We start from the raw sequence: 26378 nt of genomic DNA on the forward strand, positions 1-26378 counted from the left end.
AAAACAGGAGGGAGGACATATCAAGGGACAATGCGCTAATGATTTCAGCAAATGTTTCTGCTGGTGAATTAAGAAGTTGACTTTAGCTGCGAATTTTCAAAGCAAAACACACTGACACAACACCATACCCATACACACACACAGGCAGGCTTATGTGACCAATCATATTAAAACACATGCACGAGCGCCCTAAGTTACGCATTCTTGCATACTTGCATACTTGCAGAAATTTGCCCACAATCATGTCCAGAGTCTCCTTCATGCTCCTCCAAATGCATTAATTGAATAATCATTCAATTATGCGACCAATGTGCCTTGTTCCACTGACATTAGTTAGCAAAGCTGATGTCTGGCTTGGTGGTGCTGCAGGGACATCAGATAGGCATCAACAATTGAATCAGTGGGAGATAGAAAGAGTAGTGTGTGTGTGTGTGTGTGTGTGTGTGTGTGTGTGTGACTGTCAATCTATAAGGCCCAGGCTGAGAATCAAATGAGGAACAGATATTGATTTGGGATTTCAGAGGCAGGGGCCAATAACAATTTGAGTGAGAAACGCCCGAAGCATCAACAATTACTTTCTTAATTACGCTAGACAAAATGATGTACAGATCGAAATGGGTTACACTGTAAATTGCAAAAACATAAGGGTGATGATAAATATGACAAATATAGCATTAGCATCACATTATTGTAATGGAAAAACACAGGTACGTGACTATCAAAAATTAACATCAATCCTGGGGCTGTTTGAGTAAATGTAAATAGCTGGTAGCTTATTCTGCTGTGTATGTTAATGGAAAAGTCATTCAGACACAGCCAGCAAAAGTAATCATGGACCCTCATTATAGGACAATGAGAGCAATAATAATTTATCAATTAAAAGTAATGATTTTCAGTTAACAGCGAAACATGAAAAAGAAACAGGACTGCACATTTAACTAGATACTGGCCAGCAGTTTTCTTTGACCGATAAAGATCCAAACTGAGCTCAACCATTAGGCTGGAAAAGGCTGGATTTACTTTCTGTGGTGTACTGGCTCGAAAGGCAGCCCATTATCACATCTGGTCTCCAAACAACAGGCAGTGGCATTTCTAAATAACAGCCTCAAACAAGGTCATGTCCAGCTGAGCAATGGGCAATCTTCTCTCACTTATAGGTAATTAGTAGACATCGGTTAACTGTGAGCACTCATTGCGGTTTCATCCCTCAGTCTGTGTCCCTGTCCTTAGGCAAAATATTTAAAGCCAACTGTTTCTTGTATAATCTTAGATGTTGCTCTAAATGATGAAATTATTGTCTATTGAGTTTAAATGATGGTAGATTAGAGAGAGCAGATACACCAGAGGCAGCGTGTCAGAATGAGACTGTCTGAGCCTGTGAGGCTCCATTTAGTCACAGAGGTGTATTGTGCTACATGCAGCAGAGTATAACAGAGGCTGGTGACTCACTGAGTCATGAGTCAATGTTTTGCAGGTATTGGGTCAAAATCATAGTATTGGACAAGCTAAAATTCTGAATTGATAATGGCATTAAATGAAAAGTCAGAAGGATCACCAAAGTTATCACATATCATGTGGGGAGCATAAATGTCTGAAACATGCTTAAATGGCCGCTAAAGACATTTTACTCGGAACTAATACTGTCAACTTCTTGGTGAACCTAGAGGTTGTCAAATGCAAAGACTTTGTCACACCCCTCAATGTATAATACTGATGCTGAAGGCACATTTTATGAACTCTTTTACCTAACTCCGATGTTAACCCATCTGCTAAGTTATTTGAGCAACTGATGTAGTATCAGAGCGAGAAGATCTGCACAGGGTGGGAGGGAGGTGTGGTGGATGGGTCAGACAAACACAGATTTTCACCAAGAGTTTGCTGTTTCTGTCTCATGCAAAACAAAAAGTCAACACTGCCTAAACATAATGTTATTTGATTTATGTCCATCATGTACTTACATCACTTACGTGATGTAATTAAATCACTTTATGTACTTACTTTAACCTTGAACATGTATTTTATCTGAACCTAACCAATTAGTTGTCTAGTTGTTTTACAAACCTAACTGCAAATGTTTGATGATGTTAACGACATGTTACAACATGTTTCACCCTGGAGGCAGCTGTGTGTCACATGCAGAAGCTAAAGGGTGTGTCTCATAGAGATGCCAAAGGGTGCCTTCAGCATCACATGCCAAGGGGCGTGAGGAAGCGATGGGTCTTTGAGTACCTGGAATGAGAACATGTTGCGCTAGATGAAAAGTCAGGTGCCCAACAGACACTGGGTGCCTATTCATGTAGTAAGTGTCAAAATATTTCAATGGTTAAGTGAAAATTTTAACTTGTCGGTGGTGCCAGATTAAAAGTCAGGGGAGGACCACCGTCACAGGACTCATTCTCTCGGGAACCAAAATATGTGTAGCATTGCAGCAGTCCATTCAACCATACAGTACCTTTTAACAGTCGTAGAGCTGTTTCACATGAAACCAAAACTGTTAACCCCACATTAGCACAACAGAAGAAGCCAGGAGAGAATTTAAGTCTTTAGGATTCCAATAGAGACCACGAATGTCTGCATGGAATTTAAGGTTATTCCTTCCAATATTTGTTAATATATTTCAGCCTGCACCAAAGTGGTGGATCAGCTGTCCAATACTGCCAACCTTAGAACCTCAGTGCCAGATTGGCTAAAACGATGTATCCTCATATACTTAAGTTTCGTATGATATCCTATGCATTGGTGCCTCATGATCGTAGAAGGTAACATACTTTATGTAAAGTTAGGCAGTTATAGTTATGTAGTAAAGTTACTTTTGTAAGGTTTAGAAAAAGATAAATGGTTGGGCATCTTTAGGTTTAGGTTAGTAAAGTTGCTGGGTTTAGAGTTAGGAAAAGAAACATGGTGACAACTTTCCTTAAAGTGATTCAAAGTTCACTCAAAGTTCATATAGTTACAAATACCAGCCTCCTGGAGATTCTGAAGGAAAGTCCTGTGATTTGCAAAATATCCACCACCCCAATCTGCATCTGCTTCTTTCTTTACTCCTGTCAACACACTGGTCATGTGATTGCAGCCTCTGCAAATATTTGGGCTACACACAAATTATTGGTTTATTACTGGATTATGCAGGATATGTTCAAGTTTTGGTATATCACAAACAGTGACCTCTGGTGGTCATGATAAGAAGAGTTGTTGTCTATCATAAACAAAGTCCTATTAGCATGATCTCAATTAGCATGAAAAGATTAGTTGGGCATAAAAAAGTATCTGACTTTGACACCACAGTGGAAAAAAAGTTATTCTCATGAATTCATACAAGTCATCCTTTTTTATTACAATCCTTCATTCCATAATGTTCACCTCCTCAAAACCATGCCTCTTTTTAATACTTGTCAGGTGTTGCTAGTGTCATCTTGTAAAAGGAGTATTCATATTAAAGTCAATAACTCTGGTTATCAAAGGCAGCATTACAGTAAAAAGGGCTTGGGATTAAACAGAATTAAAGAACAGATCCTTTTCAATTTTGCTTCAGTCCCCATTGTGCATAAGTCTGCACACGTGACCAGCTCTACAGACAAAATCTCATAAAATATTGAAGAACAGGAGGAGTGGGAATATCACAGAGAGTGAGTGAGACGAGAGAGAGGAGGAAAACAGAAGGACAGAAGAGAGCATCAGGGCCAGAAGGTCATGTGATGGAGTGAGGCCAGGATGAAAAGAGGCACCAGCACTCCCAGCAGGCTTGGCCTGTTTTATAGCAATCATTTTGGCTTGGCCCACTAGTCACACCCGCAGGCTGCCTTAGTTACTGGACCACCAACTGTCGCAGGTGTTTTTTCATTGGCCAAAGTGGGACACTCTTTTTATGCCTCCCTGCTATGCCCTGGCCTTATTCTGCATTTTTCAGCAGACTGCTTGGTGCTCCAGGCTATATTTGTGTTAGATAAAAGGACCCAGATCTGAAGGATGGTAACATTGAGAGTAACCTTGACAATATTACAGCAGCGCTGCTTGTCTACTAGAGGCCGAGATGAACAAATATGCATAGCGAGTGAGTGACACATTTGATTTATTGAAGTGTGAATTAGAATAGAAGGAGCGACGGACAGCTATTGAGAACAAAAGAAAGTTGGAGTAAACAGGGAAGAAAGAATTGGTTCATATGTAAGATTCAGCAGTCAAGTGCATGAATATAGATGGGTGTGTAAAAAGGAGGTTAAGAGGAAAGGGAGCATGAAATATCTTAACTAAACTGAAAGTTATGGGTGTTAAGGGAGGTTTCGCAAGGGCGTGATAGAGTGGATCATGTGTGGAGTTCAAAAGTGTTCAAGAGACTAAACACAGGGGAGGAAAGAGATAGCAGCGCTGCCTAAAGGTTTTTCAACTGAAAGAGATTGTTTAAGTCTGGCAGCAGGTAGAGCATGGAGATTGACCATAAGAGAAGGAAGTTGGGTTTGAACGGGTAAAAGTCATCACAGCGAGGGGTTACCAGTCAGGCGGGACCACTAGGATTTGCTAGACTCAGGGATAATAAGCAACACCACCACGGGGTTATAACTCACGCCTGGTTGCTCTGGGCTCTGATTGGAGCAGCGAGGAGAGAGGAGGGAAGTGAAAATAAGGGGAACGGCGAGAGGGTGGTAGGGGAGCTTGCTGAGAAGCGGGCCTTTGATCACAGGGTGAAGAATTACCAGCTCAATGCCCGCTGCTGCTGGGCCCCAACCCCAAAGCACCATGGGAAATGTTCATATTCAAATATCAGTTCCTTTTTTCTCACCACACAGCTCTGATACTTTTATTGGCACGCACATAGACAGAAACACACACACACATAGCCCACACATTTACAGACACATAAAAACTAATAAATGACTTTGTTATGTAGCCTTGCCTTAGGCGAACCCTCATTAGAGTCACCACTGAGGAGTTATGGGGCTGTGACACACAGTGACATAAGGGGATACCAGACTGCACACACCTGCACAAACACACACACACACACACACACGCATACACACACACACACATACACCGGTTCTGACAATAAGAGGGAATCATCAGAAACATCTACACAAACGCAGTAGAAACGTGGAACGCAGTTGAAATATGGGACAGCTTTTGAAGTGTGAAGGTAACGTGTTTCGGAGTCTAAACATGTCTGACTTGACAACATGGAGGGAGCCATTGAAATTCAAAACAGGGAGGAAATGTTGTGCAGCAACGTGATTTACCTATAAATGAGACACATATGGGACATGGCCTCAAAACACACCAAGCGTCATGAGAATGAACGCAATGGTAATAGAAAGTTTCTAAGAAGTATTTGGTCATGTATCTCCCTGCCCTCTGGAGCATGCCTGGAGCTTATCCTGCTGGATGATACAGAGGTGTGTGTGTGTATGTGTGTGGGCCGATGGGGTTTTCCCACCTGCTGTCAGGAGGGAGGAAATGTGAGCGTGGAATGAGCATAGCTTTGATCGTTTCTAATCCTCAAAGGAGGAGGGGGGGCACCTCAGTATGTCGGAAGGGGAAGGCCAAATCCAGCATGTTTGGAGAAAAAGGAGTGTTGGTGCATATTTGTGTGCAACAGCTTAACTATGCCCACTTTAAATGATTATTTATGTGCTTGAAGTGTTTGGGGTTTTTTTTTTGAGGAAGAAGGTAGAGAGCAGTCCATGCTCCATAACATTTGATGGGGTGTATAACTGCCTTCTATTGCTTTAGTGCCTTTAGGACCTAGCATGTTCTATAAATGTCAGTTGGGAGCAAAAAGCACTGGCCTTCGTCTTTGTTTCCCTGTGGATAATTTAATTGAGAAAGTCTCATTAAATACCACTGCTGGTGGCGCCTGGGCTCAGACACATGCTGAGCCTGACCTTTCATCATAAGAACAATTAGCATGACTGGATGCTCGTTTAATCAGATGGCCATTTTATTATCATTATCGTAATGGCAGCCTATATATCATGGTTAAAGTCAAACCCCTGTTAACCAAGTTGTGCTGTGAGGCGGCCACAGGGTTAAATGAGCATTCTGTGTGCTACAGCGATGAGAGGCTTCACGCATCAACTCAGAGCGAGCACGGAAAGACTGAAAGGAGATGTTAGGGGTATTTTGCCAATTTTTATCCGTCGTTGTATCATAACAATGTGGGTGGTAAGAGAGCAAATTGGCACGATTCTTTCAAAAACATGAAAAGAAGTCAAAGAGCAACTTAACAAGGAATGATCAAAAAAATTAGCAAGAAACTGGTGAAAAGTTACAAGAAAATTACCTGAGTTTGTAAAAGGAAAGAGAGAGAAAAAAGAAAATGGTAAATTTCCTGGAAACAAAAGTGCTAAAATAAAACAGCAAAACTATATTAATAATAAATTCATATTTCTGTAACATAATTTTAAATGTATAATCATAAATTGTGTTGATATGTTTTTCGTAGTTATTTGATAATTCTCTGAAGACTCTCATTTTTAGGGATAGTTTTCAGGTCATTTCATTCAGGACAGGACATTTCATGCCAAGTTTCTTATTGCCTTTCCACATATTTTTGAAGGAAATCAAACTAATTTGCTCACATTTCAAATGTTTAATTGCTTGTGGAAGGAGTCAGCGGGCAGCATAACAAAACTGATGTCTATCTAGGTTTCAAAGAGTTAAATAATCTGTGGTAAAGTTCTCTCCATTTTACCAGTGCCCAGATCTCCCTGCTAATCTCTTATCTCAAATCCCAGCGGATTTTCGCTGGCTCTTGGGCTGTTTCTTGAACTACAGACTGTATTTCCACATTTTTATCTATCTACTGCACCACAGACACAAAAAGTATAGAAGTGGACCAAGAAACTCACCCCTTCCTTCCTTTCTTCCTTTCTTTCTTTCTGTCATTCTCTCTTCATACCCTAATTTATCATCATAACCCTAACCTTAATATAACACCAAGTAGATGTGTTTTTCTACTGCATAGACAGCCTAGTTTTACAAAAAGACCATCTTTCCAGCATTGAAAGAAGAAAGTTTTATTGTATGCGCCTATTACTCCCCTCAGTCATACACAAAGATTTCGTGAGGAAAGGATGCAGTGCAACTTTGACTCAAATGCATTGTGAATAAACAGATACTTTCTCTCAGAAAATAATCTGGTCATGTCTTTCGCTCTGAGTTATAAGGTATGGGCTCTCAGCGAGTGTGTTTGCATTCAAACTGTTGCCATCTTTTTGCCCATTATCTGCCATGCAGGCCCATGGTAATGGAGATAGAGTGGCCACGTTTGAAGTGACTACATACATTTTCAGGGACTGACCTTTGAAGGTGCAGAGTTCTCAAGAGATATAATGTGTGCACACAAGAGAGAAAGCACAAAGCAGGTAGAAAGAGGGAGAGAGAGTTGTCTACGCAAATATTTATGTGACATCGTTCGAGCACATTCATAGATGCGCATTTGGTATTCCATCCACAGGTAAGAGATCGCAAGGCCACTCTGAAACAGTCCAAGCTACCTTGGGACAGCTCCAGCTCTCACTTCACAGTCCTCCTGTATACTGCAAGACCCTGCAGGGCACTCAGAGAGGTGGTTAAAATTGGAACACATTCATCTCAATCCCCTGCCTGCCAGCACTAATGGATGTTAGCCTGTTTTGGAGAGACAATGAAATCGAAGAAAGACAGGATTTCAGGCTCCTGTGGCGTACGTGGACACAAGTGAAAAACACAAACACGTTTAATCCCTTTGTGCTACCATGTGTATTATACATGATTTGAATTCAACAGCAGCCTCTTCTATAGCCTTGAAAGCAAAAGCTCACTTCCCACCATTGTTTCACAGCAGCCCTGATGTGTCAGTTTACTGCAATCAGTTTGGAGAGTAGAATTACTTTTCATTCTGCTCCATCTCCACACTGTCTGCCCTTTGTTATAAGCCCCATGTCCAATTTCCTCTACTACAAATAAAAGATGCATCAATAATGCTAAAGGATGATTGAATACAGACTCCAAGGCTACCTACTGTAGCCGCCTAGCTGGAAATTGAATAAAACCAATTCTAAAGCTCCTTGAATGCAATAACACCTGTATTTATGCTTTGAGCTCTATCTACACATCATAAAGCATTTTCTATCTGTGATAGAGTCCTGAGCCAGCTGCAGAGCCTGCCTCGTGCCTTGTTTACGGTTTATATTTTTCTACTTTTCACACCTTTCAAACTGCACCTCAGTTTACACAATATTTATTATGCTTCCCTTTGCCCTCTTTCTTTTTCTGCAGAAAAAAAAACTCCCCTCGAGACCACACCTTTATTGTCTCCCTTAAAAAGCAGACGCTAAATCACAAACATAACACACTGAATATCTACTCTGCCAATTTGCCGCTCCAGTTTAGGAGAAATCCATCAAAAATTGCAAGACTCCCTAGGTAAAAAATAAAATCACCATTTCGCTTTCATTTCTTTTTATTTCTTCTTTCGTGGCATATACTTTTTAAAAACGATGTGAACAGGTGTCTAATGGGAGTTTGTGGGCTACAGACATCCAGAAATACTATCTAACATTGTAGTGTATTGACTGCAGACTGATTGTAGGTTCTCAGTAACAGTATGATGTGCAATGTCTGGATTTTTATGCAGAGGAAGTGTTGCTGCAGAGATAGAGAGTTCAGTCTCTTGCTGAACAGAGGTCATTAGCACATCTGAAAGTGTTGGTTCTGTAAGTGTAGGTACCTCAGAGTACAAGTGTAGCAGCAGCAAAAAGGTGACAGACACATCAGTAGAAAGAAGGAAACTGAGAGGTGTTGGAGTATGTGGCTGTAAGAGAGAAGAGGCTGAAGTTTCAAGTAAATAAATGCTGTCATTCTTCTTTTCTAATCAGTTCTACACAACTTCGAAGGAAAAACTCTCATTGAGGAAGAGAATTTTATGAAACTACAAAAGAGCACACGTTTAGTGAATGTCTTATCATTGCTGCATCCAATTAGGATCTGATTCTGTAAGCGGCTTGTCATCTTGATTAAGCACTCACCACGGGGAGTCCGCTGATCAAACATTTTGTGTAGGCGGGAAGTACAAGGACAGACAGTAATGCATTGTGTCAGTAAAAAACTAAATGGATAAAATCACATTTACTGTACAAATTCTCTCTTATATTGACACAGACCTGTCTATATTTTTCATATCGTTTTTCTATTTCCCTGTCTAAACTGTGAATTAATGAGGAAATGTCACTGCTTCCAACAATGACATCTTAACACTCTTGTGAAAAACAGCTATCATATGCTGTGCATCCTTAAAGCCAGTTTTCTGTTTTTATTGTATCTGATTTTACTGTGTAAATTAAAGGGGAACTACACCAATTTTCAAAATTCATATATGCTATTCCTACAGTCTAAGACAGTCCAAAGTATTGGTAGACATGAACCACTCTTTCTCTCAAATTAAAAAAACTAGAGTGCTAAAACTTAGATTTGGGATGTCATATGGTATTAAGTCTGGAGCTGCTCTATAGACAATGAATTGGGAAAGATGTTACAGATGACAGTGAGAGCACCCAGGGGAACGTTCTGAGTATATGGGTACATTTTCTTTTTCAGGACTGAGCTATCTACAAGGGAATAAAAGTCATTTTGGTATAAAAAAAACAAACAAACATTCTGTTGGTCCACAAATTTAGGCTCCCATTCATTGTCTATGGAGCAGCTGATTTTCTCACAAATTTGAGACTTCTGACTTTAAGTGAGAGTAGTGCATTTTCACAGATATTGATTAAACTATACAAGGCCATGGAAATAAAATATGCAATTCTTAATTTAGGTGGTACTCCCCTTTACAGCAAACATATGGCTATATTACAGTGGTTCCCTTGTTTAAATAGAAATAGGGCTCTCTAAGGACCCTGACACACCAAGCCAACAGTCGGCCATCAGTCAATGTTGGGCAATCGGCTATCTGTCATCAGTTTTTGCTGTGTGTCCTGCATGTAGGCCATTGTCAGCCCTTTTCATGCATTGTCTGATTTTTTCAGCCCAATTCAGCGAGTTAAATTGGCGTCAGAGACGGCAGGCCACTGGTGATTGAAATCACCCTGACTGGCAGTTCAGCTCAGTGCATGAGAGGAGAAACAGAAGTGAAGAAAGCAAACAAATTACTAAAGTCAAGAGGATGTGTGATTTAAAAAAAACAGCTGTTACATCAGGTTAATTGATTTCTTAGCTGTGAGCTCTTTAGCAGGAATGGGTTGTAATTATGTGTAAATACCCTGGGCCTTTAGCAGAACTACACACTGCCGGGACGATGCTTGCCCCCACCTCCCTCCCTCCCTCCCATGACACCATCATGACACAAGCTTATGAACCGTAGTCCAGTAAATCCATACCATGCTTCTGAACGCCTGATCTCACACAATACCAAAAGCAGGACAGAATAAATCTACGTACAGTATCTGACTCCAAGCAGGCAAAAATGACTGAGCTCAACATTTTGCATACTGAGTAGGAGTTTGGTGAATTCCTCCTGATCGGCTGAACAAGTACATGTAAATTTCAATGTGATTGTTCACAGCAGAGGGTGTTGAAATTGTACAGCAGATTGTGAAATAGAAACAGATTGTTTCCTTTTGACCTGAGAGTGGCAAGGAAAGGGAGCGATACTCCAACACAATAGCTTCCTTCATCGCTTTCCAAAATAAATTTCTGTGACATCCTTTAAGTCCACTTCTACGACTGCCAAAAAACTCTTCTCTTGGCAGCAACTCATGCAACCTTGAAGATGAAAACTCAAGCAACACCTGTTATGTTATACTTCATTAGTCACTGTGATGAAATGTGTCCTCTGTACAGTGTTTGACCCATTTAGCAACAGTGGGCAGCTGTGTTGCAGCCTCGAGGAAACAAGTCAAAGCCAGTACGTAAGTCAAGGGTAATGCTGGTCCATTCCTACCTTACATGCATGTATTTTGGGAGGGGAGGAAAACTCCAAGCAGAAAGCTCCCCCACTAACCACTGAGCTGGTTTTGGCCTGTTGGCGTATCTGACTTCAAAGTAAGGAATCTATCTGTCCTTTCTCAAGAACCGTTTGTCCGATCTACTTCATGCTTGGCTGGTGTGTTGCTGGGGACCAAAGGATGTGCGCTGTCAAATTTGGTGCAATTTGGAAACGTGACACATTCAATATTGCTAAACAGGCAAGCAGAGATGTGACTTCAGGGCTCTGAGTTCACTTTTACTGCTGCATGCTGGATATATTGTTAAAACCAAACTCATAATCTTAACTTCCCTAGCATCAACAAGCATGGAACAACGGCACTCTTCCATTGCAACTCAAATTGTGTTCTGTAGGTTTGCCAGCCTATCTTACTAATAATGTTACCCCCCGCAAAATATCTCTACTAATTCATGCTCGCCATGAGGAAGTTATGCCAAAGCGAGCGACTAATACATCTGTTTTTAAGATTTTAAGAAATTAATGCCACTGTTAAATGTATTTCTCTAGTGTTTCTGACCACACACAGCCGCAGCCTGAGTGTGTATGCAGAGGAGGATTTAGTGATTTGGGGGCCCCAGGCAAACACTGCCTTGCTTTACTTTTCACCTTTTCTCTAACTGGGAATGTTGGTATTGGCAGTGGTAGAAGAGGTACTCAAAACCTTTGTATGAGTTGTTCTCGAGAAGCTGCAAGCAGCAATACCACAGGCCGAGCAATCAGTCCATTTTAAACAGGCATGTTTTAAACCGGCACTGCAATAGTTGGATTTAATTTCTGTTTTCACTGGTTGTGATTATTCTCAAGATTATTCTCTATTTTCAAGATTTAATCTTGCAGATTGTCATCCCTCTCCACTAACCTTGCAAGTGCATTAAGTTTTGCCAGACCTCCAAATCAACAGCAATCCTTGAAACATCAACTCTTACTTCGTGTAAATTTCACCAAAGCGTGCCAAGCCTTCCTTTTAATTATTCAAAAAGCACCGTTAAGCGTTATTTATCAATAAATGGTCAACTGATTTCACTGGTTTCCCTCCGAATGCTGCGTTTGATTTATTCAAGATAATTTCCATGGTAGAGTCTCCACTCTTTTCTAGAACAGCTTGATGAATGAGGACCACTGACACTAAGCTACTAACTGAGAGAAAGCTATTTGTACAACAGCAGGCGTTTAAGACTGCCACTTTTGGGCATGTGGGTCTACAAATTATGCAAAGTGATGGCATTTGAGTTCCCTGTATTAGAGTGAAGAGAAACAAATAAACTGGATGGATAACACAGTGCCCCTGCTGTAATCTAAAGGTCATCACAATATTCTACAAACTGTTTTCCAACTACTGGTGAGCAGGACAGCAAAACAAGTATACCATATTTAGACTGTATCTGCAGTAGAATCTGGCAAACCCAATGAGGACAGCAGTACAGGTTTGACGGTAGACTGTGTCCCTGATAAAACTGCTAATGCTATCCATCTCATCAAACATGGAAGCATGTATCTAATCTTGTAGCCTTGGGGCAGACCTGGAGGCCAGACGGCTGCACCCTTCCTCACCTCAGGCCAGGCCAGAGCAATTACTACTGCCGCTTCACACACAGACCTGTGTCACCAACGCAATTAACAAGCTCCGGAGGAGCCTGGGCAACCAGAAAGGGACAGACTGTGTACACAGCATGAATGATGAGAGGCATGAGCAAGGATGGGGAGTGAGGAGGAGATGGAGGGGGGAGGAAACATGAGTGGATCAAGCCGGGTTACCAGATTTTTGTGAGCAGTTAGTGTAGGTGGATTTCAATCTCTGCGAAAAAGAAAATAAAAACATCTTGAGCATCATAGTACAACATATCATTTTTAGATGCCATACACATGCAGACATATTCGTGTCAACCAAGTAATTTAATATTCTGCTAACATTTTACAATATAGACGTATATTGTTTTCTCTTCCACGTACCTTTGGGCTGAGATTTTGAGGAGAGCAAGCTTGCTAAGGCTATATTTTGCCTCCCACTTCTCGACATTCTACATTCATCCTTGTTGTGTGGATGATTCATCACAGCTGTGACAGAGAGAGTATAATGTGTTACAGCTCCCAGAAGGAACAGCCGTAGGTGTTATCTAGGCGGGATGTTCATTTTATTCAGAGGCACGTTCCATTATCAGCTGGAGGGAACTGAGCATACCAGCTCCTTTCCACAACATCCACGCCATCATGATCCCCATCTTTATCACCTTGCGTGTGACCACTTTTATGTCTCCCCATTGCATACTTAATTCTAAACTCTAATCCTCATTCTAAACCCAGAGCCTGCTCATCTGCTGCTCTTTTGATTACAATACCCCCTCCCCCCAGTTCCCTTCCTACTCTACAATTCCTTTACTTGTCCGAGCAGGATGCTCGGACAGGAAAAGATTGCACAGAGGTTAGAGACAGAAGCCCTAAGGTGTCTTTGCTGACTCGAGGATGTAAGAGTGATGGGAGCTGTCGAGAGGAGAGATGGATTCCCCGGCCATCTCATCTCCACCCAGTCATTGTTCATGAGCTGGGGGCTGCCAGACAGCTGTCTGTACCTGCCACATCTGACAGATGCCTGCTGTCAGTCAGTCTGGAATGGTCCACAATCTGCATCACCTTCTCTCCGACTGGATCTCGCGTGAGCCAAAAATCGACGGCTGGAAAGAGATTGATATATTTCCTGTTAGCGTTTCTCAGAGGTTCTTCATCCTGTAGTTGGACGCATTAAAAGAAATGGAGACAAGCTGGAGGTGTCAGAGAAAGGTGTCTAAAAATACAAACCAAAAACAGAGAGCACTTCCCTAAAATGAGAAATGTCGCTTTTTTGGTTGTTTGCATTTCATGTGTGTCAATTTCTGAGCCAATATGCCAATTTAATCTGCTCTCCACCTCCAAGTTTGTATCCGAAATGCATCAGCAACAGATTGGCAACCAACATAAGGGATGAAAATGTTAACTACCAGGATCTTTCATAACACCACGAGTGATGTCATGTATTGTAATAGTCATCTCCGGTTTCAGCGAGTTGGTTGAACCCAAAGCAAACAGTGGAAAATGTAAAAATCCCTTGACTGATGCTATTCCCTTGCTTTTGTGTGTTTGTGTGTGTGTAAAGAGGCCAAGGGGAAAGATGAATAAGAAAGTGCATTTACTGTGAGACAAGCAATACATTCTCTTGAATGGTACAAGAGGTGTGGGGCTCTGCAAATAAACTGTCATTTTTCACAGGCTAATGCACATCCTCACAAATACTTAAATGCACACACATGCAGCGGTGCATGCACACATACATTTCAAGGCAATGTGTGGTCTTTTATTAGAGAAATTTCCTATTTCTTTCCGAGCTCTTGCATGCTAATAAACAGAATCATTAAGTCATGGTGGGTTGGTGGGTGGTGGAGCTGCTCCATTACTGTAAAACCACAGACACCAACTGTCTTTTAAATGACGGTGGAGAGAAATAGGCTCTATTAAAGGCGGCAATCAAAGCGGCATCGCCACTTGCAAGCATGTCACGTAGCTAATTCAATCTCACAACCCATGAAGCAATTAATTCATGTCAATACAAATACACAAATAGTCTTTTTGCCCATCAGGAAAGCACAGGGTCTTATGGCTTGTGCTCGTGTTTATTTGCGTCTCTTTGTGCCTCTGTGTGAACATGCTCAGTGAAGTGAACCTGGAAGAGCAGGTGTAATTGGGTGTGGAAAAAAAGGGAACTTTGTGGTCTCCCTGGCTAAATTAGATCAGACAATCTCCTCCTCTCCATTTCCTTCCCAGACAACAGGCACATTGTCCCCCCCTCAGGGTTGTTATTATTTCTTTGATCAGGTCGGACTCCACGACGGAGGCGACGTAGATGACGGGATAATGATTATTCTCTGCAACCAGCCTCTCTTTGATAGTAGAGGGGCCTGTATCTGGCTATGCCTCCTCCTGGCTTACTTAATCAATTTGGCTGCAGAAACACTGAAACACACACAAGAAAAAAAATCTCTAAAAGGGTTTGAGTGCTCTGGTGCTTGGTCATTCAGCAGTGGCTTAGTGAATGCTGAGGATCAATGCCTCATGCGGTAAACCATTAAGCCCCATTATTTCTGTAAAGAGAAACTCACAAGAGAATGCAAACCCAGATGTGTTACCACCCAGATAGCAGTGACCACTGGCTAAATGAGTTTCTCTGAGTCAATATCTCAATGCAGAGGGATCAGACATGCTGAGAAAGCATTCTTGACTTGATAAAGCAGCTCGGTGTACAAAGCAGGTGTGAAGCCAGAGTGAGCCACATGGCGAGATTCTGAGAAGCGTGAGTAAGAAAAATGAGCAGCGGAGAGACAATGGCTTTCTGATTGAGGTGGTGAGTTGATGAAAGTGGGTTCTGGCTTGTCTGGATCCGTAGGAATGAAACTGGTCTGAATTTAAATGCATCTGTAGAGAAGCAGAGACCCTACAGAGTTCTCCTGCTCCATCAACTCCCTTTGTTTCCAAACCTACAATTCCCAGCCCTATCTGGATGAGTTGCTGCTTTGCATTTTGATGAAGTAAGACAAGAAATCCTCCCCTTCCTGAATCCCCTCTTTACAGCACTTCATCTCTCCTCCTGTCTCCATCCATCGTCGCACGCCTGCAAGGTTTTTTTGATATTAGTGTCTTGGATGACTGATGGTGTTCAGGTGTTTGTGGTGTTTTTCAAGAGACAAATAATGAAGGAATTCTTCCTAAAGTGAAAATATGAATGTGATCTTCAACATCCAATCTAAGAAACCGGCTGTTTATTAATAGATTTAAGACAAAAATAGACAAATAAAAACAAGAGCAGACATCAGACAGTCAGACTTATGTCTGATGTTACATGAGAATAAAGACTGAGCTGTTGGAGTTATTTCAATAGGCTGTTGACACTCTGACAACTCCCTTGGGTGGGTATACTGCTCTTAGTGCTTCTTGTGCTATAGTACAGTGAAGTCATGTTGTTGTCAAACATGTTACACATATTACGGGTGACACCGCTTTCAATTTTGGATTTAAGGCAACAGAATCAATCACATTAAAAACAAACTGCTGACACAGACAGACTCGCGGCGGTACATCATGAATGAAAGCCACGGCTGAGCGGGTCAAGGTAGAAAGTGCGTACGCTCGTCTAGATTGCAATCCGTCATATGCTGCAGATTGGCCAGGAGTAATGAGCCTTTACATTACGGCGCATAGATAGCTGATACTGCGGGAGTGCTATTTTGCACAGTCAAATTACGGTTCGATTTTCACCCTAACAAAGACTCAGCAACATTCGCCAATCAATAGGTGTCAAAATGTCCCCCGCTTCTGATAGTGGATCTGACAAGCACACAAGGAAGTGTGCGCAAATCCACAGGCATAAAGACTCAGCATGTAGGGCAGAGGCTGCAGGGAAAGGAGGGGTAAAGGCAACAGGATGATGGAAAATACAAGAGACAACATTATAAAACAGACACTTTCTTTTACAATCAAAATATAACACCCAAAACACCTACGCAATATATATTCTCTTGGTGACGTAAGGCATTGTGGCATCTGACAAATGTTCCCTTTTCTATGTCTGGGAGTGTCCAGAATGTTTTTCAAAAAACGACAGAAACAAAATGATATGGTGCATAAATGAAGTGTGACCATGCCACAGAAATTTCCCAATTCTGACATCTGTTGGGCTTAACAGATGCTCCGCTCGGCTGCCTACCCAGGCTCCTCTCTGAGTCAGCCAGGCTCACCAGTAAGCCAAGGATCTGACTGGCTGTGGAAATTGAGCCTGATGGTAATTGATTGCACATAACTTGCGTGCTTCAATTAAAGAAAGTTAGTAGCTAGTGAGGAATTAAAAAAGTTTGAGAGCAGAAAAGACGTGGCCATCCATATTTGTCACAGCAGCCCTCTTCAAGGTCAGTTCACTGCCAGCAGGCACCGGGGAGGTGGAGGGAGGGAGGGGGAGTAAAAAAGGGAGACGGCTGACAGAGAGAGAGAGAGAGAAAGAGGGGGCCAGCCTGACAGCTCAACAGGGCTGACAGCTGGCTGAAGCAGACATTGAAGGACAGGTGGATGTAGTAGGAGTCTGGTCTGCTGGTATCAGGGGGCGTGGTCCATGGATGGTCCAGAGTCATTGTCGTCAAAGTCTCGCGGGTTCATGGGGTTTGCCCTCGGCTCTGGTAGCCTGGAAAAAGAGAAAGCAAAAACAGAGTAGAGACATATTAGCTGACTGTAACTCATCCAACTCTCTCTTTCACAACACCTTCATGCAGCCTCGCAAACACACACCCTACTGACACACACACACCCTGCTACCATGCACACATATTATGGAAATATAATAAACCTTTGTGAAATGTAATCAGCTTCAATCAAGCTACGCCTTAAGTAGAAATCATCCATTCTGTCGGTTTTATATTAGCAGCTCTGCCTGTGACAGAGACAAAGTGATAGCTAAATTGCAGGGACCTGTAGCAATCCGAGCCGGGCTGATAGATTCAATTTCACTGGAGACAGTCTACACTAATCATATGCTCTAATTGGACAATGTCGTGAGGGTGATGGAGCACTGCTCCTCCCTGAGACGCAACTCTCTTCTGTAACTTCTCTCATTCCACTCCTCCATCCTTCTTATGATGATTTTCCCCCGTATATTTCTGCGGCACATCCATTTTCAAAGACTATATGTCAGCATGTCTTTCTAAACACACACTTACTGTATGGGGATGCTGTTTAATTCAATGAGATTCACTTTAGAGCTATGCCATCTAATTTCACCGCTCAAATTTTTCTTCTTAAAAGAATCACTTCCTATGACCTTGGACAGCTGGTTTGCATTTATATTTGTGAATTTACCGTCTATCGCTGTGAGGATCAACAAAGATTATTCCCCTCACATCTCTTATGTCACACTGAGGTACAGCTTTATAGGGTACACACTTGAGTAGAAGTGAAATGCTATGGCAGCTTGACTGACTGAGCACTTTTACCTGACAAGTTCAAGGTCAGATAGCAGTTCAAAATTGAAGCTGTATTTGAATGCACAAATACTGATAACCTGCATGAACCCATAGGGTCATCGGTTTGTTCATAGTAGCTGAGCAGCTCCATCAGTATGTAACCACAGTGCAGACGCTTTGCTCTGTAGCTATTACATTTGAAGGGAGAAGTGGTTCATGACAACCAGTAAAGCAACAGGTAATTTGTATACCAAGCAATATTAATCTCTTACACAAATGGTTACACAACCCAGTAAGCTAAACGAATGAATCATTCCCCAGAACGAGCACAGCGAGCATAAAAGGAATACTTCACCCACAAAATGATAATTTGTATATCAATTACTCAACCCGTTGACTTGGGGAAGAAAACTTAGTTTTCCTCGCGTGCCTTTATGGTGAACTAAGAATCCAAACACCATGCAGTATAATCCAAGTCTCATTTATCCAGTCCTATGCTCAGTACTTCCCAAACACATGCTTTCTTGCTAAAATGCTACTATCTAAAACACTTCCACATTAACATTCTCTTACATGTACGAGTAGCATGGCATGTGTTTGAGCTCAATGAAATACTCTAACATAGTTCAAACGCATGCACACGCAAAGGCTTGCTATTTGTATGCAGAAGTGTTTTAAATAAGAAGGTTTTAGTGAAAATGCATCTGTTTGGGAAGTACTGAGCATATGACTGGATAAATGAGACTTGGATTATATTGCAGGAGTTGTGTGTGAGTTTGTAAACGGATGTTTTGATATAGTTTTGCTGTTATTAAATGCAGAAACCCTTTACTCCAATTCAACAGGAATTTCCTCAGTTCTTCTTCACAAATTCAACGCAACACAAGGTGAGTAATTGATATAGAAAGCCTTTATGGGTGAGAATTTCTTTTACAAAATCATGCAAACACACAGAAGTTACTGTAGCAGCAGCAATGTGAGACAGCTACAAAATGGTCAATTGTACAGTATACTCAATGTGATTGCATGTCAGACCTTTTTCAGTTTTAGTTAAATGTGCTGTGTCCTGAACGAGGGGTAGATAAAGAATCCCTGGTCGCCATAATTTGTGATATTTTTGCACATGCACAGAAATATAAAAGAGTAAAAGCAAAGGTCTAAAATCTTATAATAAATAAGTGGCATTAAACAAATAATAAAGGATTAAGGATTGCCTGTCAGGCTGCAATATGGAGCAGTTAAAACACTGTTATGAGCTAAGTGTATTCAAATTAAATAATAGCTGAAAGTGCTTAGCCACTGGTGACGGTCACCACAGAAATGTGACAAAATGTTTTGTCAAATGCATTCTATTACTCATGTATGAACGAGTCAGTATTGTTTCATTTCACTAACATCGGGTTCACACTGGATGTGGAATGACAGTGAAGCGTGCCGATTTTCCCTGAAGTGCCGGTCACTTGCTTTTGGCAACTATGTTGAGCAATCAGACCTACACACTGGATATTTAGCCTTCACCAGAGCAGTTTTGGCTGAGCAAACATTATACTTACTATCTATAATGCAAGATCTGAATTAAAGAAAGGATTTTCTGTAGAGTATCCTTTATACAAGCAAGCAGTTAATTAATACATTCCACATATTCTGTTGTCTCTATCTCCTATCACTCTGTCAAGGACACATTTCCCTCCATCTCTGCTCCTCTCCCTCTCTTCAACACTGTACTGTTCCGCCTCCGTTTTTCCTGCCCCATGCTGTATGCGGCACAATCTTTGAGAAAAAATCTACACAACGGTTAATAGGCTGCGATATCTTTCTGAGCGCTGCTCCCTGAGTATTCCTGTCTGACACACTTCTGTTGGCAGAAACAAAGAGCTGCTTCCATTCCTCTTTCCTGCGCCTCCTCGAGGAGCACATCATCACAACACAAACTCCTAACAGAGCATCAAAGAAGAGCAACAAATGTGTGCGTGCATGAATGCATGTGAGCACATGCGTGTGCACCTATGAGCAGAGGCGTAAAACATTTTGATGAACTGTTGGCCTTTCAAAACATAATGGACAGACTCCAAAAACTACCTTTGGTTAAGTTATGCACGTCTAGGGTAACTAAGCAGCAACAATTTGCATGCAGACACACACAAACACACACGCACATACCTTGGCATCGAGTGCCAACTTACTCACTGCCAAAAGAAATGATGATGTTGGACAGAGTATATAAACACACACACACACACACACACACACAGAATACAGTTGCTGTATAGTTATACCATCTCTCTTAAGTATACATCCGAGACATTAATTATTCAAAAGTGCTGTTCCCATTCAAATTCTTGGCAAACTTACCACTTGTACACCAGTTTTTACTCAGTATTCAAATTGTCTACAGGATCACACAGGCTCTTCACTCTTTTATTGTCAGCACAACACACAAAAGTCTGCATTGAGCTAAGCCGCGCGCTCTCACATAGCTCCCTCCTGTCTGACACAGTGTTTGGGGTAAAACGTTGGCAGATTTATTTGTGTGAGGCAATTTCATCTTGCATCTCCAGTCAACCAAAACAGTCACCTCCTGCTGTTCGTATTACAAAAAAAAAAAAAGTAATTACAAATATATTTATATGGCACAAAGCAAGGCCTCCACTATGGAGGCAAATGAACTATTTATATTCAAACGGTCCTTGCTAAGCCTTAGGACACAGGGATGTAATAACTTATTTATTCCACCCGCAGGAAAAAGGCCATTACTTGAGAAGGAGAGAGAGAGAGAGAATGGTGGTGACTGGGGTGGGTGGTAGAGAGCAGAGACAGAGTGGAGCTTCAACATGCAACAAAATGTCAGTGGGTGGGTGATAAATTCCCTACAAGTTAAAGCCCTTGCTTTGTTCTCTTTTTCTGTCTGTTCATCTTCCCTGGCCTAAGTAAAAGATCACTTTGGTGTGTGTGTGTGCCCTGACGACTTGGTTCTCTCCGCCCATGACTTATTCATAAGCTTTAATGCAGTCGATGTATTATTGATCAGGGCCGATCACTGCCTCCTCCCCTTGGTGTGACCATGTCCTGTGGACAGGGGCGAGCTGAGGGCCGGGGGGCCTGCTACAGAGCTCACTGTCTGGGCTTCAAGTGGATCACTGGCTGTGCCTCCTGGGTGATAGATGGACAACAGCCTTGGTGTGTGGAAATGTGGAACACTGTGTTTGTGTGTGTGTGCGTTTGGTGAGAGAGAGTGAGATAAGATTCTAGATAGGACTGATAGACTAGAACAAAGCTAATCTTACTAAAGTCCCCTCTCTGAGTGAAACAGAAAAGTTTCTCCAATAGCCCTAAAATGAACCCATCACTCATGGGAGAAAACCTCTGGCTCCCTACGAGGAAAACAGAGGGAGGGATGTTGCCTGGACTTCGACTTTTGTCTCTCTCATTCTATTCCTGTTTTGGCCTCAACCCCGTGGAGCTCTCTGGGAGATAGAGGAGGGAGGGGTCCTTGCCCTGATTAAGTTTGAATTCCCTGCTCTTGGCAGGGAAGCTGCAGGACTCCTAAGTCATCATCCGGAAACACTCCCATCACGCCGTGGCAGCCTTGCCAGCTTGATCCAGCCTCATTGCCATATGAATAATCATACTGCAGTAGCTTGGATATGCTGAATGGGTTTGAGGTGTGTGTAGAGGTGATGGAGAGAGGGGAACAGGGAGGAGCTGAAGAGCAAACTAGGAGTTGCTGATAGGAGAGTGGGGTTCTTCTTGATTAAGCAAAGAGAAAGCAAAGAGTGAGAATAAAGCTGTGTACATAGCGCTGGTGGCAATCATCCTCAGTGGAAAGTAACTATTGCAATTTGCATTTTCAAACAGAGGTGATGCCATCTAAGCGCATTCCATCACATAAGACGGCAGGGCACATTTCTCAAGCCCCGGAGGTCTATGAGGTTTGGTCTAATGAGAGAGGATCCTTAATGGTTATTGATAGAGCCCACGAGGACAGACTCTTACCCTTACTCTCCAGTGAAGCAGTGCACTCTGCCACTACTTAATGAAGTAAATCTTGTCGCTTCTGCGGGATGATTTAACACTACAAACAGCTTTGAGACAAGAGATGACTGGAAAAATAGATCAAACAAAGGAGTGAAAAGGGGAAAAAAGTGTAGAGTAATAATGATGTGAGGAAGGAAAGTGAACATAAAAAAACAGGTATTGATTCATTGATAGCAATCTAACGTTAAAAAAGAAGATGAGACAGTTTTTGCGCTATTATGAGTACTTTACCTTTTCTGCGCTATTGCTCCACTGGATCTAATTGGCCTTTGTCCTGGAAAGGTTTACATCCCTTTCTCTCTCGCCTGCCAAATCCCCTTCCCCTCCTTCTCTCTATGGATTTATGCTTTTTCCTTTCATCTGAAAGCCCTGTCTGAGGGTGTGTAATTTAGAAATAGCCTTTGCACACACCTTTCATTAAAAGCACCCCTGTGATCTTCCCAACACTTTGCACCGCGATGATCCTGCCAGCTAGAATTTGAGATATGGATGTATCCTAATGAGTAGAAATGTGAGGGGAAAACCAAGGGGGGGGGCAAAGAAGAGACACTGAGAGGTGGAGGAAGAGTTAAGAAAGGAAAAGACAATTTATCAGAGCTTCAGGAAGGTGGAGATCAGAGAACAAAAGGGAGGAGAGTCACAGTGTTGGCAGGAAGTGACAGCATCTTGATCGGAGCTTGTTGCTGAGGCTCAGACGCAAGAAAGGGGGAGCTGAGCGCAGGAGCCATGGCTAATACATTTTTCAGGAGCTTCTATTAAAGTTCCACTGTCACAGGTTACCTGGGCCATGATCAGATAAGGTGCTTTTCTCTCGTGCTCTAATACAAAGAACACCTGCTGCTGAGAACAAAATCGTCAACAGTCCTTTTGATATGCAGCTTGAAGTTCAAGAACTTGCAATTTCTCAAATTAGGTGGAGCTCTTTCACAAAGGAGACAATACAGTACTGTCACCAGCTCCTGCTTTTGTGTAAGTTACACTGTATTAAAAAAATGTGTCCAATTAAAAATAATTTTTCTTTCTTTTTTGGACAAATTTGCACCAAAAGCCCAAGAAAAGAGTAGACTGTGGTAGAAAATAAGAGAAACTCAGTGTTTAATGATTGCTGAGTCTCAATATAAAGTTTATTCTAAGCATGAGAAGCCTTTTACATTTTATTACGTTTATAAAAACAAATTGCCTATTCAGAAAGTTCAGTTGGGGTTAACAATTATGCACATCGTTGAAACTCTGCCTCAAATAATAATCATTTGCTAATTTAGCAACTGATACAAAAAAAATGCCATTGTAATCCCTCCAAGCACAATATTTGCTGGGTCTGTTTCTCGTCAAGAACTATTTTTTTACTCTCATCTTCAACACAGGATTTCAAGTGTTGAGGACTACTGCCTTTTTTTTAAGATCATTTTTGGCTTTTGCCTTTATAACAGATAAGACAGTTTAAGTGTGTGTGTGTGTGTGTGTGTGTGTGTGTCTGTGTCCTCTTTACATGGGGTAGTCTACCGGGTGAGCTACTGGGCACTCCTGAAGATTACTGCACAAAGATGCTTCCTGCCGTACTTCACATGATCAGAAAATCCGGTTTGTACTTTCTTCTACTTCTACTTTTTTCAATGGCATTTGACACCAATAAGATCATGATATAAGGGCTCCCAAAGCTGACTAGCAAAATTCCTGAAATATTTTAAAGTGGTAAGTTAACTTTTAATTTTCATGGCTAAAAACCCCAACTGATCCATTCAGAAGCGACAAGACAGACTACTGGCTTTTTAAGCAAACAAGAGGAGGAGATGTAAAATGTCGGGATGCAAAAGTGTTGTAAGGAGCGTGTGCCGAACCCCATGTCTTTGACTTCCACATGGGGTGAAGCTGGGTCAGAATGGAGAATGTAATGCGAATTTGATTGAAAAACATGTTGACTTTTGGCTGCTACATGCATAGACACAAAGAGATACACAACACATTACTAAAATATTATGTTTATACCTTAAAAATGTGTTTAAAAACATTTCGCAGCTAAGTGCCAATACTTTGGAACACTCTAATTGTAGCTTTAGACTGCAAGACTTTTCTAAACAGAGCTGATGGCTCCTTACCTCATAATTCATGTTTATCTAAATTATGCACTATTACAAAGATTAAAGGTGTCCTTGGCTAACAAAACACAACTAAGAGTCATTCATACTGGCATCTTGTCTTGTTTAGGCTGCTGTAGCTTTTTTATTCTCAGCTGGTTAAAAAGTTATCCAGTGTCACTGCAGCCCATTCAAAATGCATGAAAGTGCTGCTCAGGTTTTCATTGCTAAAAAGAAACAAAAAAAAGAAGAACTGGCTCTGCCCCATGCTACACAGACCTCTTGACTACATATGAGTTGCACAGACTGTGATCTTTAGATGAGGCCTGTAGTAGACTGCCGACTTAAAGTAACCATGATCTCTCAATGCTTTGAGGCTTCAGAATATCACACCTAAAGAAATCAAGAAAGAAAAGTGAGTAAAATGTTTCAGGTCAATTCTATAACACGCTTTTGTTAAATGCTTGTTTATTAAATTGTTAGTGATGACTTGTTTTTCCATTTCTTTGTCTTTAATAATTAATCTTACGTGCAGTCCTGTTTTATTCATATTTGAAAAAATATATTCTGTAAAACACACAATGTTCCTCTGGTAACAGAGTTTCTGTCGTGTCATGGGAGAAAGAGAAGACATCAGTGCTTGTGACAGCAGTTGTTGAGAAGCGAAGACGCTATTAAGATTCTGGGGCGAGAGGCTGCTACGTGGGCACAGGTGGTACTGACTCTGCAGGTGTTGGAGGGGGATGGCAGGAAGGATGGTTCACTGCTTGGGTTTTATGAAGGTTTCACAATTATACTGTAAATCGCTAATACACTGGATGATTAACTGAAGCAAAGGAATACACTGAGATGCATAAATATGCCTATAAATTAGATTGCACGACAGTATCACAAATAGGTGATGTGGTGGGAGGCTATGGAGAAACCTAGGAGTGGGTCGTGTTCACATTTGCACCGAAAGTATTAAAATAAAAGCACCATTAGGTACTGGTACCTGCTATTCGGTACTGGTACCAACGTTCCTTTTTTAAATACTTAATTTTATCTGTAATAACAAAGAAATATTTTTTATAATAGCAAAAATTCTGCTCCTTCTGCTCTTCTAATCACACCTAGAGCTAATCCTCTAGCTGTGTCTGTCTGCTTGATTGTGTGTATGTCTGTCTGGACCACTGACTCACTTTCGCAGCCAGCCTCAAATGACAATACAAGAAACTACAGTTTTTGGCACTGCCAAGTCGACTTCATTTTTCAGTCCTGTATGTTCCTGCTTGGTCTTTAGATGAACCTTTCAGCTCTTTGGGTCTCTGCTGCTGGCCTCAAAGTTTTGTGGCTGGCTTCAAGGTTTCAGGATCCTGTGCAGCACTTCCGCCTCTTGTCTCAACCTGCCACTCTCACCCAGATGCACTCTCAGGTACTGACATTTGGCACAAATGTGAAACCCAACCCAGAGGACACCGTCTCGAAAAACTGATACTGTATTTAGATTAAGTTTGCTGTAAAACCAAAAACTTAACACAATATGACTTTTCATTTGATGTTCTCAAATTTAGGTTTAAAAAGTTCACACAGCAACAAAAACCATCAACTGGAAGGCTGTTCAGAAACCTTCCTCCTTAGGCAAAAATTGTAGCCTTGTCTTATTTTCTCTGATGCAGTAACGCACACAGGCACATACTCACTGACACGCACAGTGAGGATTCATGATGTTAGCAATTTGCCTTGAGAAAAAGAAAACAGCACAACACTGTTCTTCCTCTGTGAGATGGGAGTATAATCTGCACGAGTGTCAAACCTCCCTGGGCATTTTAATGATAAATCCGTAAAATATCTTTACAGTCCACATCTGTGCAGATATCCCTGTTGAGCCACAGTCGCAGGCAGTATTGGTTTTGCTTACATGGTGATTTTTTTGGACTGATTAGAGTGTTTTCCTCTAGAAATATAACTGCCTATATCCACACTGACCACAGCATACTGCATAGATTTAAAAAAAAAAAAGGAAAGAAAAAGAAAATCTCTTTTATAAAATCTAAAATGACTGATTTAGCCAAGAAAAGTGTTCTTTCATCCTATCAATTATGAAGTAAATCTTTTTGTAATTACATATCAGTTTGGGAAGACACCCTTTAAATATGCAAAAATTTACACCCAAATTTAAATTAGATTAATTATTGACTGTATCTTAATGCCTGAAGATCAATGGAAGAGCGTGAGTCAAACTGCCTGACCAAAGAGAGAGCATGCCATCATATGCTGCACGTTTGGAGCCGACGGAATAATCGCTACCAACAGTGACAGTCTGCCTCTTTCAGAGTCACTGGTCTATTCATACTG

General features: G+C 41.5%; 1 protein-coding gene across 1 annotated transcript in view; it reads right to left on the reverse strand.

Moving 5' to 3' along the window:
* Nucleotides 1-15724: 15724 nt before the first annotated feature.
* Nucleotides 15725-26378, reverse strand: part of trim44 (tripartite motif containing 44) — a 54147-nt gene continuing 43493 nt past the window's right edge. Inside the window, exon 6 of the mRNA XM_042496694.1 lies at nt 15725-17156. Within this exon, the coding sequence (XP_042352628.1) occupies nt 17072-17156 (85 nt within the window). The 3' untranslated portion in view covers nt 15725-17071. The remainder of the gene's footprint in view (nt 17157-26378) is intronic.

This window comes from Plectropomus leopardus, chromosome 11 (assembly GCF_008729295.1).
Source record: "Plectropomus leopardus isolate mb chromosome 11, YSFRI_Pleo_2.0, whole genome shotgun sequence".
Classification (NCBI taxonomy): Eukaryota; Metazoa; Chordata; class Actinopteri; order Perciformes; family Serranidae; genus Plectropomus; species Plectropomus leopardus.